The sequence below is a fragment of the Leptodactylus fuscus genome, chromosome 1 (genome assembly GCF_031893055.1).
Source record: "Leptodactylus fuscus isolate aLepFus1 chromosome 1, aLepFus1.hap2, whole genome shotgun sequence".
NCBI lineage: Eukaryota > Metazoa > Chordata > Amphibia > Anura > Leptodactylidae > Leptodactylus > Leptodactylus fuscus.
This window is the reverse complement of record NC_134265.1, coordinates 201,857,219-201,877,357: the sequence shown is the minus strand read 5'-3', so window position 1 is coordinate 201,877,357 and position 20,139 is coordinate 201,857,219. Positions and strand designations below refer to the sequence as shown.

The 20,139-nt window shown below is 40.4% G+C and overlaps 1 protein-coding gene across 2 annotated transcripts in view; it reads right to left on the bottom strand.

The window, feature by feature from the left end:
* Window positions 1-784: 784 nt before the first annotated feature.
* The window catches only part of AP3D1 (adaptor related protein complex 3 subunit delta 1), a 68,440-nt gene continuing 49,085 nt past the window's right edge, over window positions 785-20,139 (bottom strand). Inside the window, exons 23-33 of one of the 2 annotated variants that reach the window (XM_075281996.1) lie at window positions 18,473-18,586; window positions 16,087-16,134; window positions 14,174-14,281; window positions 13,367-13,540; window positions 11,180-11,227; window positions 8,890-9,079; window positions 6,745-6,833; window positions 5,490-5,575; window positions 3,971-4,092; window positions 3,656-3,735; window positions 785-1,896 (exon numbers count right to left, since the gene is read on the bottom strand). In XM_075281996.1, the coding sequence (XP_075138097.1) occupies window positions 1,801-1,896; window positions 3,656-3,735; window positions 3,971-4,092; window positions 5,490-5,575; window positions 6,745-6,833; window positions 8,890-9,079; window positions 11,180-11,227; window positions 13,367-13,540; window positions 14,174-14,281; window positions 16,087-16,134; window positions 18,473-18,586 (1,155 nt within the window). In that variant the 3' untranslated portion in view covers window positions 785-1,800. The remainder of the gene's footprint in view (window positions 1,897-3,655; window positions 3,736-3,970; window positions 4,093-5,489; window positions 5,576-6,744; window positions 6,834-8,889; window positions 9,080-11,179; window positions 11,228-13,366; window positions 13,541-14,173; window positions 14,282-16,086; window positions 16,135-18,472; window positions 18,587-20,139) is intronic. The other variant, XM_075282005.1, reaches the window with a different exon arrangement.

The following is a 20,139-nucleotide window of genomic DNA, read 5'->3' as shown; positions in this document are numbered from 1 at the left end:
GGATTTCTTTTAAGATATATCTTGAGACCAGGAAATACAGTGGGGAAGACCTGGACATACAACACACTAAAAGCAGTGCAAAGGGGTAGGACATGTAACAGGGAGAATTTCACGAATATATTATGTGGATACAGAAAAATAAAGTAAACCTACATAAAAAAAAAAAAACTGTAGGCAACAAAAACTACTCTAATATACAACAGAGATGACTATTAAAGTCTCTGGTATATCCATTCCAGGAAGCTGAATAGTTAATTGCCTTTCCTTATGACCTGGTTAATATATTACAAACATTTTCAGAGGCTTTATCCTTGTATTTTTCTGTAAACAATACTAAATGTGGCATAAAAATAGAATCAAGAAAGTTGGTATGTTCCCACCATTTCACGCTTGGTACAGAGAGTAGGTTTTAGTGTTCCTAATGGTGCGATAATGTGTTGACTCTTCCTCAAATTCATTGAGATCGCCTGATGTCTACACCAGGATTCCAGACTTGTAGAAGACAAAAAGCCTTGAAGGCCCAGCAAGTAATACCAACCTAAAGGTTACAAGCTGCATATGTAACAGTAAGCAACATTTCTTCATTTTCTAACCATTCCATGTATATTGTACAGCATAGAGGTACTGTTTGTTTGTTTTTTAATAATGTTGCAGTCTTTTCCGGTAGATGGATCAACTTACCTAGAGTTGTACATAATTTTTATTTATTTATTTATTTATATACTTGCCTACATCTGGACGTTTTATATTAAGGCACCACCAGTTGTTCCCCCCCCCCCCCCCAAAGGTCCTAACATGATTTACGATTCAGAAGAATCTTTTACCTTCACAACTCCGCAGTATGATAAATAAGTTTTTATGAAGGTAAAAGTGGTTATTGTTTTGTACTTATTCAGGCAGACTGTACGGCACATCTTCTGGACAATGTATAGAGGACAACCTCTTAAGAGTCATAACCAAAATGAGTGAAGACACACACAGCGAAAAAAAAAACGAAAAAAAACACACAAACACACGTATAAGATACTCTAGATAAACAAAACATGGAATTTCCAGTTTCTGCTCATAATTTATGGGTAGGAATGTCTTGCTGGCCCCCCCAAAAAAACTAACAAAAAAAAAATCCAACAACAAAACTTATGATCCCATATAAGACATGATATAAAGCTAGATCAAAAAAGCAAGATTTAAGTGTCTTACTATTCTTACAGGCAGTTCATGCATAACTGCAAACAAGGCATAAGATAGTGTTTCATCACCCACGTGCTATGCCGGACAGCCAGTCTAAGCAATTTAATACTATTCCTCATTTAATGCAAATAATGATGTACTTGCTTTTCCAGTAATCCGCTACATAAATACTGTGCGAGTCACAGAAACTGCTGTCAATATGATGCTTATATCTTAACATAAGTTGTGCAATAGGTATTCACCCATTGTTAACAAATGAAAGCTCAAAGAAAGAAAGTGGAAGAAAGTTTAAACAAGAATCATTATAAAATTGCTAAATGAATTTGTGAATACTCAATTAAAACGGGTGTACAACTACAGAAATGGGATATCAATAAGTAATGTTTAAATAAAATGTAAGGGCCAGCATTTTGATAAAATAAACAAGTACAAAAAAAAAAAAAAAAAAAAAGAAAAAGTTTACACTTCCAGATGACAGTAAAATTGGGCCCCCTGCAATGATGAACATGCAACTGTGCGCATGGTTTTTAACTTTCAGTTCTGAGTGCGCTTGGCAGGAGGAGCAGAGAGGTGGTGGGGTTAAAACGAGAGGAACAGCTTCCCTCTTGTTCAAGACTCTGACAGTGTTGCTTTAATCTCACTGAGAAGGCTGCTGAGGAGAGTTGCTTCATTGCATTTTCCATCAATGGATATAGACTGGTCACCCTTTTCGGGAAGAGGAAAAAAAAAAAAAAAGTTCATTTCAAAAACCAAAGTGTCATGAAGAAACATGGTGTGTATACAACACACAATAATTAAGTATCCCTTAAAGTTATCTTGAAGGTAAAAATTTGAGAGTAATCAGTAGTTACTTTTTAATGCCCATTTGAAAAGATGATGTCAGATGGCAAGCTTTCAAGACTACTTAGGGTCTGGTTCACAAAGCGGAAAAAGAGGAGGAAATTCTCTTCATTTTGTGAAATCCAGCATACTTTCATGGCTTCCCACTCCTGATTAGGCCCGGATGAACGGGACTAATCAAGAGGGAATCTCGGTCTGCAGACCCCGAAGGCAGAATCTGCGGCAATATTGAGCAGGACGGTTCTTTTTCCCGCATCCTGCTCCGATCTCTGCCTCCCATTCAAAACAATGGGAAGTGGATTCGAGAGGAATCTGCTGCAGATTTGGGGGAGAATTCTGCCTGAATCCGGAGCAAATTCCTCTGTGTGAACTGACTTTTAGGTCTCTTCATCAGGCATGGTATGGCTAGCTGGAGTGTCACATATTTATACACAAAAAGATGTGGGGAAAAAAGTGATAAATAAGACAAGTGAGCGATCAATATAAAGAGTAAACAAGTACAGCAATACATATTGTTTTGGGTTTTTTTTATGTAGATTGTGAGCCCCATATAGAGCTCACAATGTACTTTTTTTTTCCTCTATCAGTATGTCTTTGTAGAAAGGTAGGAAATCCACACAAACACGGGGAGAACATACAAACTCCTGGCAGGATTCAAACCCAGGACCTCAGCGCTGCAAGGCTGCAGTGCTAACTACTGAGCCACCGTGTTGCACCTATCAGTACATATTGGTCATCATGAGTTTATACTCCCAAACCCTGTCTCTGTGATTACTGTGAAGTTTACTTTCAATGCCAAAATTTCCATTTTCTTCTCTTTGATTGTAAGATTATGAGAGTTCATCCTGTTTCTCCTAGACCACTGTACATATAATGAAGTAGGCCATATTTGGTGTGGTGCAAGTGAAAGTACCTAGGATTTTGTATTCCTGATTCAAGGGGATCTTTATCTTGTCATTGATCATTATGTATTAACAGATTTTACATTTTCTCTGGCTACAGGGAAATTCTCCCGTTCTGATTGGAGGTAACAGTGAGCTCCTGACTATCTTCCTTCTATTAGGGGGCTGCCTATAACAGATGAGGAGGATCTGGAAACATTGATTTTAAAACTGTTCCAGATCAGATCGCAATCGGGCGCAAAAAATCCTTTCACATTCCTTATTTAGGAACTGTTCTAATACTTACTGCCCTAGTTGTTTTACACCTTCCATTGATAGCTCTATTTTACATCACTTGTCTCATTTACCACAGTATGTCTGGGTCTTTTTTATGTATAAATATGACTCTTCACATGCTGTGCTATACCATGCCTGATGAAGAGACCCAAATAACCTAAGACGATTGCCATTTCTCATCTTTTCAGTTTTCGTTAAAGGGTATTAACTTCTGACGACTCAATTTTTATATTTTAGATCTGCTAGCTAATACAGTACCAAGGTATTCTTTTTGCTTGCCACCTTACAGCTTCACCTAATAATAGAGCATGAGTGGAAGACAAATCAGGACACTTGAGAGATCCTACATGAACAAACTCACTAGTATTTGCCTATAGATTTTTTGTTTGCACATAAACACATTTTTAACTAATCTGTAGGTTTCGCATTGGGAGTAACATACTTACTTTTTTCACCAGTAGACAAGTGTGGTGTCCTTGGATTGACCGACTGTACATGGATGCACAAGAATCAACTCGCTCAACCACTGGAATGGAAAGAAGTAGAATTAAAATTAAACCACAATATTTTTTCCCTATCAGTATGTCTTTGGAGTGTGGAAGGAAACCCACAAAAACACGGGGAGAACATACAAACTTCTTGCAGATGTTGTCCTTGGCAGGATCTGAACCCAGGACTCCAGCGCTGCAGTGCTAACCACTGAGCCACTGTGCCGACAACTACAGTAATTTGTACATCACATATCGATTGGGACTGCTTACCTGTAAAGTGGTGGTAAAAGCAAATTTTTGCTAACAAATGATGAAATGACAGACTTGTATTTTCAACTTTCAGAGAACTCATTTTAAGGTCTCCAGATTCCAACAGCTTGGCAAAAGCATCACTGATGGCAGAAAACAATATCTCAGTTTGAGAAACAATGCTTCATTTGTTACATTGAAATTATTCAAAGGCCATGCATCTTAATAGTTAGAGAGTGATTTTTATTTTTTTTTTTTTTTTTTATTTCTGATTGCAGACTTATATGTTCTATTTTCTCTACATTGTTATGCGGCCTGCCATCTTTCTTGAGCTGCAGTTAACAGCATATAGAGAGCTGCTCTACATAGACCCTACACAGCTATAAGTGTTTCTTGACCTGTGCATGGAGGGGGAGTAGGTAACTTGTGACCACCACCTATTGTGAATGGTGGATCCTATAATGGAGGAGTTACTTTTCGCTGTAAGCCTCCCTATTATAAGAGAAGTGCTGTAAAAATGTACAGAACAGAAAGTGGCAGGATATTATTAGGCTAAAAACCGCAAGATATTGAAATGGATATGACAAATGAAAATCATTTTTCACAATGCAGCCAATTTTGAAAAGTCTGACAGAGCCCCATGTTTCAAATAAGATGTGTCAAATTATATGGTAATAACTATGGAGCACTTTAACTTACCTAAGTGATTTTTTATTTTATACAGTTTTATTTAGTGTGTGTGTGTGTGTGTGTATGTATGTATGTATGTATGTATGTATGTATGTATGTATGTATGTATGTATGTGTGTGTGTGTGTATATATGTATACATATATACACACACACACACACACACACACACATATATATATACATGCGCGCGCACGCACACACATTGCCGTATTTCAAGTATCTGTTTCAATCACTCCATCCACAAGGGATTGTGCGCCCACCAGGGTTTTTACCGTATATTTATATTTTTACTGTAATTGTTAGACTTTGGGGTCTTGAACTCAAGAGGGTCTAAACACTAATACAATGCATTGCAATGCACTGTCAGATCAGCTGGGTGGGCAGGGAGAGAGCTTCAATAGCCTCCCTGCTGTCGTGGCGATGAATCACAACGCCCCAAAGTAACATGCTGGGGGGGGGGGGGGAATCATCTATTGTTTTTCAACTTCTAAGAGGCATATAATTTATTTTTTTTTTCGTTTTTTTTTAAATTGCTTTTCAACATTATGAATAATTTTCATTTGAAAAAGGGGCATTTTGGCTGTTTTATCCTTTTATTATATTATTTGTTTTCCACTAGTGGACTTGAAACTGTAAACTATGTATTACTGAGGGTTGAGGCTGACCGCCCATGCAATCAATCATGCCAACAGGAGGATCGTCGCAAGCCAATGATAAGGCAGGCCCAGAGTCACTGATCAGACACCAAAAAAGCTGCCCCGTAGATATTAGCACTCCAATGCTATACAAGAGGCAAACATTATTCCAGTGATGGTTGTCAAAGAGTTAAACATTATAAACGATCATACCTGTAACATGGGGTCATAATTAAATAAGAGGAACAGCTGAAAGTGATTTTGAAATCTAATTTTTCATGGGATGATCCATCATCATCCTAAAAAAGCACCAGAAAAAAAAAAAAAAGTCATTGACAGAAATGCTTTGAGGAACAGCAAGTATACCAACTGATCAGAAATAAAATATTCTATTCTCTGAAAATGGATAAGGATGAAGATGCAGTGATATTACCTAGCATCACAACCTTCAATGTCTTCACAGTCTTCTAAATCATACTGCCACATCTCAAATACATTGTAACATTAGCACTTAAACAGTTAAAAGAGGACCTTTCAACACTTCTGTCATGTCTAGAGGTTGAATTTTTTTTTCTGTAGCCCATCACAGGTGCAGGTAGTTTTGGTGCTTGATGTGCCATTTAGGCTATGTTGTCAGGTGGGCAGTGTCAGGCAGGAGTAGACAAGGGATAAGATTGAGCTCTGACACTGTCCACCTCTAATTGGAGCTCTGAATCATGCACGATTGCATGCTCCTGACAGTACAGTGGCTACAAAGCATATCAGGCATCAAAACTAACTGCATTTATTCAGTGGGAACAGTGAGTGCTAGAGAAAAAATTCTAACTTCAATGGAATTATCGAAGAATGTTGCTTTAAATGGAAAACCCCTTTAACAAATTTAGTACCGGACTATTTTCCCTGGTTCCAGACCAGACATTTTTGGGGATTTTTTTTTCTTGTAGACGCAGTTTTGAAGGCTAGAACAATTTTCAAACATAAACTAACCCCATCTTGTGGAGGATCAAGCAATGACATTTCTATTACTGCTCCTCTGTAATCTTTCTGTTGCGGCAGATAAGTTCTAAATGTCTAAAAGCATAAAATGGCAAATGCAAATAAAACTCAGAGGGAGCAGCTTTAGATTAGTCATGCCATGCTTGTTAATTACATCTGCAGGGCATGACTGATGACTCCATCATACTCATCATCACCAGACCCTATCCCTAGCTACTGCCCAAATCTTGTGTCTGCTTATTTCTGGACTGCAGGCTTCAGGAGGCTGTTGCGCATGCACCAGAGTCCTGGAACCTGCAGTATAAAAGTTCTCATCCAGCTCTGCTAACTGCATGCCACAGGGAACAGAGCAAGTCAGATTTGGCCAGCAGGTATGGAGGTGGTCAAACATGTCCTGGAGTAAAGATTTAGCAAGCAGAGTGACCAGGCTAAAGCTACCTAGTCAGTTACTGTCAAATCACATAGAACTTACCTTTACTATGAATGCCAATGTTCCTTTTAGCTTCTGGGGCATGACAATACTTTGGACAGTGAACACAAACTTAGCTTCATTGGAAACACCTAAAAAACAAGAAATCTTGTCTGTCAATTTCTGTCTTTTCTACCAAAAAACTGGACACAAAGTCCCTTTCCATGTTTTCAATGGAGAATTTTCACAAAACACATGGACCCCTCTAAACTATGAAAAAAGTACCAGGGCTCTCGCTTTGGAGCCTGATGACTGCAACCACCACTTTTCCCAACAATCACAGTATTTAAATGCTACTAGAGAACTCTACCTTTAGAATAACTAAAAACAATGGGTGTTTACAGGATTAGATCCTTAAAGAGGACCTTTCACCCACCTCCATCAAGGCCATCTCTTTACTCCATCACTAGTTTATCGGGCACAGTGGGAGCCTAGAGAGAAAAATCCAGCTGTGCTAGAATCAGAGCCTATTAAGAGATGCTAAGAACTTGAATTGGTGGAGATGGTGAAAGGAACTCTTTAAAAAATAACATTTTAAATTTGTTTTGTAAATGAATAGTTCAGGAGAAAAAAAGAAAAGTTGTAGTATCTTATCAGAGAAAAAGTTTCTCTCCTGCCTGCTAAACTGCTCAATTCACTGCCAGATCAGTCAATTATCTTGTCACTTTTTTTTTTTCTGGAAACACGCAAATAAGATTTTACTCAAAAATGTGCAACTTTTTCTAGTTTGCACTAGATTGTCATTTACAGTTCACTGCCAAAAGTTAAGCCTGAACTCTGCCAGTCACTAGCTGGTATTAGATTTCAGAGCGCCATTGCATGGCCAGGCGGATAGAGCGCCTGGTTTATGAAGAAGCATGCCCCTCATAATAAATCAGTTATACACTAATCTGCAAAATTCTCCTCCCATTGATGCTAAAGTGTCTATTCACATGTCCAATTTTTGATGGATTGTTCAAGAGAGACCATAAAAAAGCAGAACAAGGCAAATCTTTGACTGTTATAGAATCTTTAATAGACTGAAGTCTATAAATCTATCTCCGCAATTGGGTGAATATAGCTAAGGACATAATCCTCAACAGATATCTACATCACATCTATACTGCTCAGTCCTGCTAAAACCTACTGAAAAACTGTAGGTGTGCTAGAAATCTATTTCCTGTAGCAGCTTGTGTTTGCTTCTCACTCCACCTTCATAGACTTCTAATATATTGATCTGAACTATTCAATAACAAAAAAAGAAAACAAAAACACGCACGCGCACACACACACACACCTTTGAAATGACAAGTGATCTTTAACAACTTCCCACAACATGACATTTACTTTACAGCAATCATGCAGATTGCATGACCAGATATAAAATGTACAGCATTTCCATGGAGCGGACAATCTCATTGCAGATGACAGGATAAAAGATAACGGCAACCTTTTACCCACCAGATGCCATGCTCAAAGTTGGTGATATCTAGGTACTTATACAAAGGGAGAGCGATCCCTCTGTTACAACATTGACTGCCCGCAGTGCAATTGCAGGGTGTCAATGGGTTGACAAGTCAGTCAGGAAGCAAATGATGGCCTTTAGATCTGCCATCTTATTCCAACTATACTTCCTGTATCTGCATAAAAGATGCAGAATAGTGTTTTTTCTTCCCATTTCCATCAACCCAAAAAACATTAAGAACGGTTTAATATATCTAAAAATGTGCCATTAATGCAAAAAAAAACCCAACAACTTCAAAAGTTGTAGCTTTTGGAAAGCAGGGATCCTGGTGGCCATAATAGATTACATCCATAATGGAAGTCTGCTTGGTTGATAAGCTGGGTTCTGGTGACAGATTGATTCAGGTGACCCTAATCTGTCTTTTCCCCTTTTGAATCAGTGCATCTGTTGCCAAGATATCACATGCAAATGAGTCCCTTGGAGCAACAAGGGTATTGCTTCTGCTCCAAAGAGGTAAGCGGCAACACCTTTGTTGGTCCTCATAGCTTTTTTGCATATTGACAAAAACAGCAATATATAAGCAGTGGAGGCACGATTGACAAGGGGAAAATACAGTGTGAATCAGACGTCTCTGAATTCTCTATCCACACGGCATGGTTGATATTCTGGGTTCTGGTGAACTCATTGTCAGACTGCAGACTCACCTGGAGGCAACTGAAATGGTATAGGGATTCCATCGTGTACTGATGATCCTTCAGGCCTTTGCATTTTGGTATTTAAGGAGTCTAAAACATTAAGCTCCATATTTTTAAGGAAGCTTTGACTCTGGTTTTCTAAGATGATGGAGACTGTGACCTGACTTTCTTTCTGCAAATCTCCTTGAATGTCATACATCTGTTAAAAAAGTGCAATTACTAAATATAACAAGTTAAATATTTACAACAGTTTATGCATACAGTATATGAACAACAGGTGTTTGTCAATTTGTCTAGAGATCAAGTTTTTTCTGCATATTTTTTATTGCTCAGATTTTTCCCTATGATTTATTTCTAACAATTAATGCTCATGTTAGATAACATCTTTATTGCAAAACAGAACGTATAAAAATACACAATTCGTTTATAAAGAGAGATACAATATGAGTGACTATTGAAGAAGAAGAAAAAAAACAAAGTTACACCCCAATGAATCTCCTTCCCCTAGAAAGACAACAGCATAACCCAGACAATGAATATTTAATATAACCATCAGATCTCAATGAAAATATCTATGCAGCAAGAAATATGGCTAAGAGTTCATGCACACAACTGTGATTGAATGGCATGGTTGGCAAACGCATGTCATAGAATAGGACAGGATCTGTCCTGACTTTTGCAGCATGGACTGTTGGCCCGCACATAGATGCATGAAAATCAAGTTGTGTGTATGAGCCAATAGAAATGAATGGGTCAGTATGCTATCTGGAAAAAAAAAAAAAAAAAAAAACACCCCCAAAAAACAAATAGCACACAGTCATGTGCATGGGGCATAAAGCTAGGAAAACTGTCAAAGAAAAAAGTCCTGAAGGGACTTTCAGTTTTGAAACACCAGGCACCCGTCAGACCCCATTACAGTCAATGGGATCCACCGGGCTCTGTGTTTAACAGCTGTTGTAGTGATCCACATCTCAGTTGTTCAGCTACACCAACGGACCTTAGCATACGGTATATATAGTACTAGCTTCTGCCCGCGACTTCGTCTGTGTGTTGTTGGTGTCGATGATCTGCTTATATTTGGCGAATTTCTGCTGTCCATGATCCCCCTGTTCCTACTCTGCTGCATCTGTGCATATGCACAGCATACCAAGCTCTTATCTAAATCCCTGCATATGGACAGCATACCCAGGCATGCTACGTATCTGCATAAGCTCTGCTACATCTGGTTATTTGGCTGAAAGGGTTTTTTTTTTATATCAGTGTCTGAGCAGCTTCTGTGTTACAAACGGCTGAAGCCTGAACCCCACATTCCCCCCTCTCACTCACCCAAACTGTACACCACATATACCCCTCTTGCCCACACACAGCCTGCATGTTCTTTTGTCTCCTCACCCTCCATTAGACGCCATTCTCAGCCGCTTCCACACTGTCCTTGTTCAAACCGATCTAGCTCCGCCCACACAATAGCATCATCCTATCGTAGATGGCTCAAGGACCTTTAGTCTCCCCTGAACCATAAATTCTTTCATAGCATTCGTGAAGACAGGTCATGTACCGAGCTACAAAGTAGCCCCCCATATACCCCAATTGCCCACACACAGCCTGCATGTTCTCTTTGCTCCTCACCTTCCAATAGACGCCATTCTCTGCAGCTTCGACACTGCCCTGTTCAATCCGATATAGCCCCACCCACACAATAGAGTTATCCTATCGTAGCCGGCTCAAGGATCTGTGATGACATCATCAAGGGTCCTTGAGCCTAGTACGAAGCTAAATTTGTTCATCGCAGTGGTGAAGCTATGTCATGTATCGGGATAAAAAGTAGCCTATGTTTTAATCAAGGTTACAATCTATGTGCCAAATTTCATTCAAATGCATTCAGCCGTTTCAGCTTAGTTCCAACTTTTGAAACTAGCCCTTGCCTCTTCCTGGTCTTCTGATCTCAGTGGTTAATTTATCTGTGCTATGAGAGCTGGCTGACTATAGTAAAGCCAGTCCCCGTAGCACAGATTAAATTACCTATGAGATCAGAAGATTTAAAGGTGCATATGAATCAAAGTAAATGTAAGCCCCGGACAAACCCTTTAAGCAAAATCTGTATCAACAGCCACAAGTTCAGTGTTTATTTTATAATAGATGGGGTGAACTGCCCAATAAAGCAGATAAGCTTCACATTGAAATGACAGTTATACTACAGTACTGTTATATTGTACTAGAATGTCAAACACAGATACAGATTTGCATCTTTTCAGCTCAGTACATTTTTTACTTAATACAAATATATCACCAATTTACTTACCATCTTGATATATTTGTTTTCAGCCAAAAGTTTATAACTGGACATTGGCTATAAAACAGAAGGAGAATATTTAAAATACATTACAAAAGTGTAGCATTGCAACATTTTATCAAAACTTACACTTTAAATGGAGTCTGTCCTTAGGAAACTCTATAAGGCACTATGACTGCGGGGGTGGCATGTTGTATGCCACTAGAGTTACAACAAAGCACTTATTTCACTCTAGGAAAGCAGTTCAGAAGAGAAAAGTCTGGGTGAGCGTTTCATGTGGATCTACACATAAATGGTTTAATTCGCAGCCAGGTGGAAGGCTCTATAAAATGAGTTATCTATCCCATAATTATTATTATTGTTGTTTATTTATATAGCACCATTAATTCCATGCTGTTTTACATTTGGGGGTTACATACAATACACAAAATATACAGGTAGATATAATACTAACAATGATCGACTGGCACAGTGGGGCAGAGGGCCCTGCCCGTGAGGGCTTACAATCTATGAGGGAAGGGGGATAGAGACAGAAGGAGATGGGGGGATGAGGCTGAGCTGGCTCCACTGTGTTGGAGAAGGAGAAATTATTGGAAATTTCTCATATTTTGACCAAGATGGCAATCCTGTTAGCTAAACTTATCCTCCGAAGATGTCACAGCAATATTATATGCGTTGGGCGAGTAATTAAATTCTATTAAGTCGTCCTTAGTCTAAGGCCCCACATAGTGAACCACAACGAAAAGACATCACTTTTTTCCTGCATTGTTTATCATTGCATCTTTTCCTACGTTTTTCTCGGTTTTTCTTCCCTTGCGAAATCTATAGAGAAAACATTTTTGTACTCCCTGTTTTCTCATTGTATTCATTGAAGGGGGGGGGCAGCAACATCGGTATAGACCTGGACACTAGGAGGCTGACACTAGGAATAGCAAAAGTTGTTGGCTTCGCCTCCAGGCTATACAACCTCCGCAGACACTATGCTAGCCAGTTTGTACCGCAGTAGTAGGAGAGAGACACAAAGAAAAAGAACACAGAACTAACATCACCACTATGTCCTGAACCTGAAAACAAACCAAAAGAGCCCAGGGCAGGACAAACAACAAACAATTGTGGGATCTGTATCCCTCCAATGAATACAACGAGAAGGTTTTTACAGTGAGCACAAAAATTTTTCTTGCTAATTTCATTGAGGGATACAGCACCATGGGATGTCTAAAAGCAGGCCCAAAGGGTGGGAATTACATGGCCATGTGAGCAAACTATCACACTTTGCTGCTTGCATAACGTTATGACACAAGCTGGCAGGGGCAAAGGACATAGAACTTGGTGAACGTATGGACAGAGGCTCAGGTGGCAGCCTTGAAGACCTGGGTGGTGGAAGCCCTGAAGAGCACAGGAGGTTCTGACAGCTCTCATAGAATGAGCAGTTGCATAGAGTAGCTTCCCCCCTGAATGCAGACCAAATCCGTCTAGAGATAGGAAGACCTAGAAGCAACTAGTCCCTTGTGAAGGCTCACAGGGAGAACAAGCAAGGTATATGGACAGCGGAAGGGGTCATTAAAAAACAGACCCAGATCGCTCATACCACATCCAGGCAATGAAGAGAGCGCTCACCGGATACCTGGGGTCTGAGAAGAAAGACTAAGACAATGTCCTCAATGTGGAAGGAAGAAACTACAATAGGTTAAATAAATAAATAAAAATAAGGTGGCAGACAAAGGAAAACCTTGTCCTTGTGAAGAAGAAAAGAAGGACAGGCCAATCAGTTTGAAGAATGAAAGTAATGGCCATCAGGAAGGCAAACTTGAAGGACAAAAGGCGAAGAGCACAAGATTAAGGTGGTCAATAGATTAAAATTAAAATCCACGAAAAAGTTACATTTATTTTATTAAAAAAAAAAAAAAAAAAAAAAGAAGCTCTTTAGGCAGAAGCTCTCAACTCTATGCTGAGCATATTCCTACCTTAGGTTAATTCAATAAATGCATTACTTAATTGAAAAAAAGTTTATACAAGTATGCAAAGTGTCCACACCCAGGTTTGAATCAGAAATGATGAATCTATTCAACTGTCTAAAGTTAAAGATTGTGCTCTGCATAACGTCCCCTACAATGCTGGTATATTGAATTTCCTGGTGACAAGACTCCACTTAACAACTTTGAATAATCCTATTGTATATTATCCAATTTTTCTTACTGGTAGAGCCTCTTCCTCATCTAATGTTCCATTATGAACAGATTCAGAATGATTATCGACATGAGATTCACTGTGATGGTGGTGATGGTGATGTTTTTTCTTTCGAGATTTCTTTTCCTCCTTGGATTCCTCCTTCTCCTTCTTGTGTTTTTTCTTGTGTCGATGAGATTTCTGCTAGGTAAGAAAAATATATCACTTCCATCAACATTTTGATATTTTTAATTACAATTTTCACCATACATGTCCATGTCTCCTGTTCACCCAGGTGTTGTTCAACTACAGAGAGCACTTTTAGGCTGAGGTCCCACGATGCGGAAAAACAGCTTTTTTTGTTGCAGATTTTGCTGCATTTTTTTTTTTTTTAACCCAAAGCCAAGAATGGCTACCAAAGGAACGGGACATATGTAGGAAGCCCTTATACTACTTCTTCCTTCTGCTCCAAAAGCCGCAGCAAAATCTGCAACAAAAAAAGCTGCATTTGCGCAACATGGGGCCTAATCCTTAAAGTTCCTCCTATGAAGCCAGGATAGTGCAGTCAAGCAGTATCTTCAATCTTCAATACAAAAAGGTGCATGTGCAAGAAACACATCCCTCGGTAATTAATGGAGGGTTTTAAGAAAAATAAAAATGAACATAAAACCCCCCAGGGTGGACAGGATTACAAAGGCAGGTTTGGAAAACTATACCACCAGTAGAGACCCATAAGGGTACGCTGGTAGCTTAGCGTCCTAAAACCTGCTGACAGATTCCCTTTAACGCGAAGTCCAGAAAGGCGTTGTGCAACAGAGAATACAGTGTGACAATGACCTTCTCTGATTCTTCCTCATTTCTTTCCTCTTGTACTTCTGGTTTTGTCTGCTCTTCTGACTCTGTCTCGGCTGTAATTACTTCTGGTGGGCTCTGGGTGGATGGGCTCTGTTAAAAAATAAACTCACCTTATGTTCTGGAAATATAATACATAGCATGGTGTATAAATTATATCAATGTCACATGAAGGGAAAGATGGTACCCTGGTTAAACATTTATGTCTTACTTTCTTAAAAACAAAATAATTGGGTGTAACTGTAGTAAACACTAATACACCTCAGGCTGAGTTCACAGGGGGTATTTTGGTCAGGATTTTGGTCAGTTCTTTTTTCCGGGAGCCGTTTGTCCATTCATTGGGCCAAATCCGGAGCGGAGTGCGCTACTGGATGCTGGTGCACTGCTTCGGCATCAAGTTGCAGCTACTCGTTTTTTGGTCCGGAAATTGAGGCTGCCTCCGCCTCAATTTAGGAACCAAAAAACCCTGTGTGAACTCGGCCATATTGCCCTCATACCACACAGAGGAAGAGCAGCGAGAGAAGTTTCTGGTCATATGGAGAGAATAATTTGGCCATTTCAATTTATATTCCCAATTTTCTTAAATCATGTACACACAGCCATCAATACAAATGGACAGGTGGGAGAAAAAAAAAGTAAATGCAATACTAGGATTCCGGTGTAATCAAAAGTAATTACAAAAGAACCTCATTGTGATTGTATCTGATAGGCGATAGATCCAGCAATGCAATCTGATTTAAGTATTAAATAGAAACCAAAATGCAAGTATAATAAGAGCCCAAGTCAGAAATAAAATGACTAAGGATCAAGATGTTCACTCTGTGCAGGCAAGTATAGGGACAGCTAAAGATGCTGAAATGTGAGCTTTCCCTCATTACTGGCCATGTGATAAACTGAAAAACTATGTGCAAGCAGCAGCATGAAGAATATGAAATCAACACCATAGACAGACTGTATTTCAAAAACAGTCAGCATCAGGTTACGTCATGGAAACAGAATAGCCTCCCAACCGTCTTGGAAAAATGCCCCGCTACCTCCCGCCACAGCTGGGCAAAATGTGCTAACCTGCTCCAGAGTCACGCCTCCTGCCTCTCGAGTCTACCTTCTGAGTGCCAGCTCCCAGTTGCTACTATGTTGTGGGTTGGCTAACCTACATGACCAGACATCAGGTGTCATCCCTGCTTACTCCCACAAATGCAGCCACTCCACTAGAGCATAAAGGAGAGAGAGGGCATGGTGCCACTGCTACACAGTGTTGAGAGAGAGTGCCATTAAGTTTAAGACCCACTGACACTGCACCATGAATTGTGAATGGTTGCTACTAACCTTAACCATTTTACAAGATTGGGCAGCGGTTGCTGTATGGGTCTTGAAGCCCTCGGCTTCAATAGAGTATAGTGCCACTATACTCTATATTCAGTCACCAATCACCGCAAATAACCCCAGAGAAGATACAGTTGTAAAGCAGTAAATAAATTGCAGCCTATGATAGAAATACTGGTATTCTGCAATGGATTAGCATTGAAAATGATAAGAGGGTCTAATGATTACAGTATATAAAAAAAAAAAAAAAAATTCAAATACCCTCCTACCTAGAACACATGTAACAGTTCAAAAGTAATATTAACCACACATACACATTAGGCATACCTGTGCCTGAAACTGATTATTTTTAAAATATTCTTACCGTACGGGAAATGCCGTAATTAGGAGGGGGGGGGGGATAGCAGATCCTCAGTTTGTTTGTTTTTTGCTATTGCCTCATAAAAATTTGAACAACAAGCAATAATAAGAATACAATAGACATTCCCTATGGCCGGAAGGGGTTAAGGACATACATATGTGAACACAACATTAGAGGTCTATCAAAAACATCACTGCCTTCGCTGTTCACAAACCTGTTCCTGTGGTGGCACTTGAGAGCTAGCAAGCCAGAAATCCATGTCCTGAAAGAAAGGTTGAAACAGGAAAAATCTATAAGAGGAATGATTGATTGAATGAATGAATGAATGAAGATATAAATATAAGAAAAAGCCTGGTGTACAGGTATTCAAAAGAAGCAAACATAATGGTATCCGTTACTAACTATACTAATCAAACCATTACCTGAAAGAAAGGATAAAACCAATAATCTTTATTCATCCAATATTTATTCTGTTATCGACTAAAACATATAGTCAATAGAGCTATGAGTGCCAACTGAGTGAGCTCAGTGTACTCATTGCATAGTGACCACACACCAGCAGGGGGTGCCCATTTCTTATTGCTATCCAGATGCCTCTACATACTCCCTGCTAATCCCCCTGGCCCTCACTCAAGAACCTGTACTAAACTTCATCCTATGTGTTTCTGCTATTTTGATTAGGAGTGTAAAAGCCAATTGAGACGCTGATGGAGACCTCACTGACTAAATTATATATGTTTGGATGGTAACACTGTGGAGTTGCAGTGCAGGATATCAGTGTTGGCGTGATGCACTGTACCATGACTGTAAGGATCTCCTGGATAGTGGCATCAGTTTGCCCTGTGTCTCATTCATTCATCTGAGCCTGTGGAGTCGCTGTGAAGGTTTCCTTGACAACAGGATACTAATGTGTAATACACATACAACACACATGCGTGTGATGGGCTGATGTGCAAACTCCTGACTGGCACTCCCTAGTAAGGGGGTCTGGGCTATCTAGATCTGCACCATGGCCGTCTTAGCCTACAGAATGTAATGCTGCTAGTTGCTATGTAAAATGTGAGGGTTGAGATATGCCCAGACAGCTTTTACACCCCTGATGATGCCATGATAATAGAGGAATGTGTAGGGTAAACTTTAGGACACTTAGTTTCAATGCTCACTCAGTGGGTGAACTTTAGGTTAATCTATATAAAGGCACCTTGGAAGACAATGTAAAACAAGCATCCCCTGCTGGTGTTGAGTCACTCTGCACTAAATAAATGCTCACCTCGGCTCTTCTATATTAGGTCGACAAATCTAAGGCAGCGGTTCTTAACCTGTGGGTCGCGACCCTGGCTGGGGTCGAACGACCAAAACACAAGGGTCGCCACATACCTCCCAACCGTCCCGGTCGGTGGGAGGTATGTCCCGGTTTCAAATGATCAGCGCCCGGAGGACGCCGATGAGTTGAACACACAAGCGATTAAAGCAGGAGCTGACACAGCCAGCTCCTGCTTTAACGCTGCGGCTTCTGTATGAGGCAGAGATGGGGGGACATGAAACTGGGGGCAGAGATGGGGGGACATGAAACTGGGGCCAGAGGTGGAGGGGGGGACATGAAACTGGGGGCAGATGAAGGGGTTATATGAAACTGGGGGAGAGATGGCGGAGGGACATATAATGTACGGGTGACTGTAGGCGGATTATCCTGTGTGGGAGCACATGAAAAATGAATGAGAATGAGCGGAGTCAACATAAAAGTGGGTGGGGCTAAATTTGCCGTGGCACGCTGCGCACGCCGCATATTTTCTCCCTCTTTCTAATCTTCAAAAGTTGCGAGGTATGCCTAAAGCCATCAGAAAATACATATTTCTGATGGCTTTAGCCACTGAGAAGCCGCGCTACTGTCTGCAGCAGCGCTATTCAGCTGGAACGCACGCCATTATGGACGCGTGTTCCAAAATGAATGGGGTCACCACAACATGAGGAACTGTATTGTGGGGTCACGGCATTAGAAAGGTTGAGAACCACTGCTCTAAGGTTTCAATGGGAAAGGGCAGGTTCACATCCGCACCCAGTCTCCGGTTTAGCCAATCTAGCAGATTTCCATCTTCTGCCCCGTGAAACTGGACAGGAGACAGAAACCCGCTGGTCAGCTTTCAAACCCATTCACTTGAATGGGTTTGCAGAGGTGACCATCTATGTGAGTCTTCTGCCTGTCCGCGGGGAAAAAGTTTTTTTTTTTGTTTGTTTGTTTTTTTGTTTTTGTTAACTGGACACAATGTCCTGCATGTCCAACTAAGAAAAACGCTTTCCCAGCGGACAGGCAGAAGATGCACACAGGTGGTCACCTCTGCAAACCCATTCAAGTGAAAGGGTTTGAAAGCTGACTGTCGGGTTTCCGTCTCTTGTCCAGTTTCACAGGGCAGAAGACTGAAACCGGCCAGATTGGCTAAACCGGAGACCAGGCGCAGGTGTGAACCCACCCTAAGAGGTATAAAAATAGTGGTTGTAACTGTTCTTTCAGGCAATAGTTTGATTGGAGTAAAGAGATCACTTGACAACAGGCCAAACTATTTGGTAACAGAACTGTATATGGATAATCACATTGTACTCACATCTGCTGGAGTCTTCTCCTGTGGCTCCTCATCCTTCGCCTCAGCTTTCTCCCCTACTACTTCCCTAGTTGTTGATTTCTTGCGTTTCGTCTTATCTTCTTTCTCTTTGCTTTTCTGTCACAAAAAAAAACATAACGTATAATAAGAAATGCTTTGTGTGCTGTGGAATACAAAATAAATGACATGGAATAAGGATACAGAGAGCACATCAGGTGTCCCAATTATTGAACATGATCTAAAATGTGTAAGGAAAACATGAACCTGCCATGTTGGATTACAACATAAAAATTATTTAACCCATAATGATCCACCCAAAAGTGACACTTTATATGGCAATAACTGAGATGTTTAACTTACAAAAGTGATTTTGAGATTGTTTTTTCGTGACACATTGTACTTCAAGTTATTTGTAAGTATTGATCAATACTTTTGCATAAAAAAAAAATAAATAAATAATAATAATAATAATAATAATTCGCCATTTTCAAAATGGGAAATTATATGCTTAATCAGACAGATAGTCATACCACCCAAATGGTGGGGCTCAGAATGGAAAGAGGGCTATTTGGCTTTTGGAGGGCAGATGTGGCTGGAACAGTTTTCAGGTGCCATGTCGCATTTGCTGAGCCCCTAGAGTACAATGGAAACCCCTCAAAAGTGACCCCATTTTGAAAATTACACCCATCAAGAAATGTATCAAGGGGTATTAGGGGAAGAGTGCTTCCCAAAAATGAATGTACAAAGTGAAATTTGAAATTTTTATAGAATCAGCACTGCACTTTTTAGCTGTTGAAGTATAGATTTAATGGGACTGTCCGGACACCATGTTTTTTCAGAGGCCTGGAGGTGCCAGTAAACTGGAATTCCCCAAGAAGTGACCCCTTTTTGTAGGAGCAATTTCAGGGTCTCTGCAAATATAACATGGCCTTCAAAAAACAAGAATCTAAATCTGTGCTCCAAATGCACAGAGCTCTCTTTCACATCTGCACCCTCCTGTGGGCCAAACAGGAGTTTGTGACCACATTCATGACACTGCTGTACCCCGGATAACTTACATAATGCCATCTGTAGGTATAAACTGCTATTTGGGCACAGCCAGGCACAGAAAAGAAGGAGTTCTTGGTTTTTAGACGTCATGACACTTTTGCAGAGCCAATGAATTGCCAGTAAAGTGAAATCTGCTGTACTAGTATGGCAGATGTCAGGTGTTTAAAGATGGTGGCCACTTGGGAGACGGGCAGGCGCCATAGCTGCCGGGTGTCTGCTATTTTATACAGCAGACACCTGGTGCTAATGCCCGTACTGATTGCAAGCAGGTAATTTTATCGGTGGTGCGTTGGTGCCACCATTCCCCAAGGGACCACTGACATGCGGAGCAAGCTCCGGGGCCGGCGTCCCATTTTCATAACAGCCGGGAGGCTTGTGAAGGCTTCCAGGCCCGTCATTCAATATGTTCTATTGCAGGCTACTCTAGAAGTACATCTAATACCACAAACACCAAGCCCTCCTATGGCCACATTGCCAGAAAATAAATAAAAATCTACCTTGTACAATGTGAAGACAATGTGAAGTCGCCAAATCATTAGGACATAAGTGGCTGCGACTAGAAGGAAATGTATAAGCTGAGCGAGCGTTTTCAGGGGACACCCCATATTTAGAGCTTACGA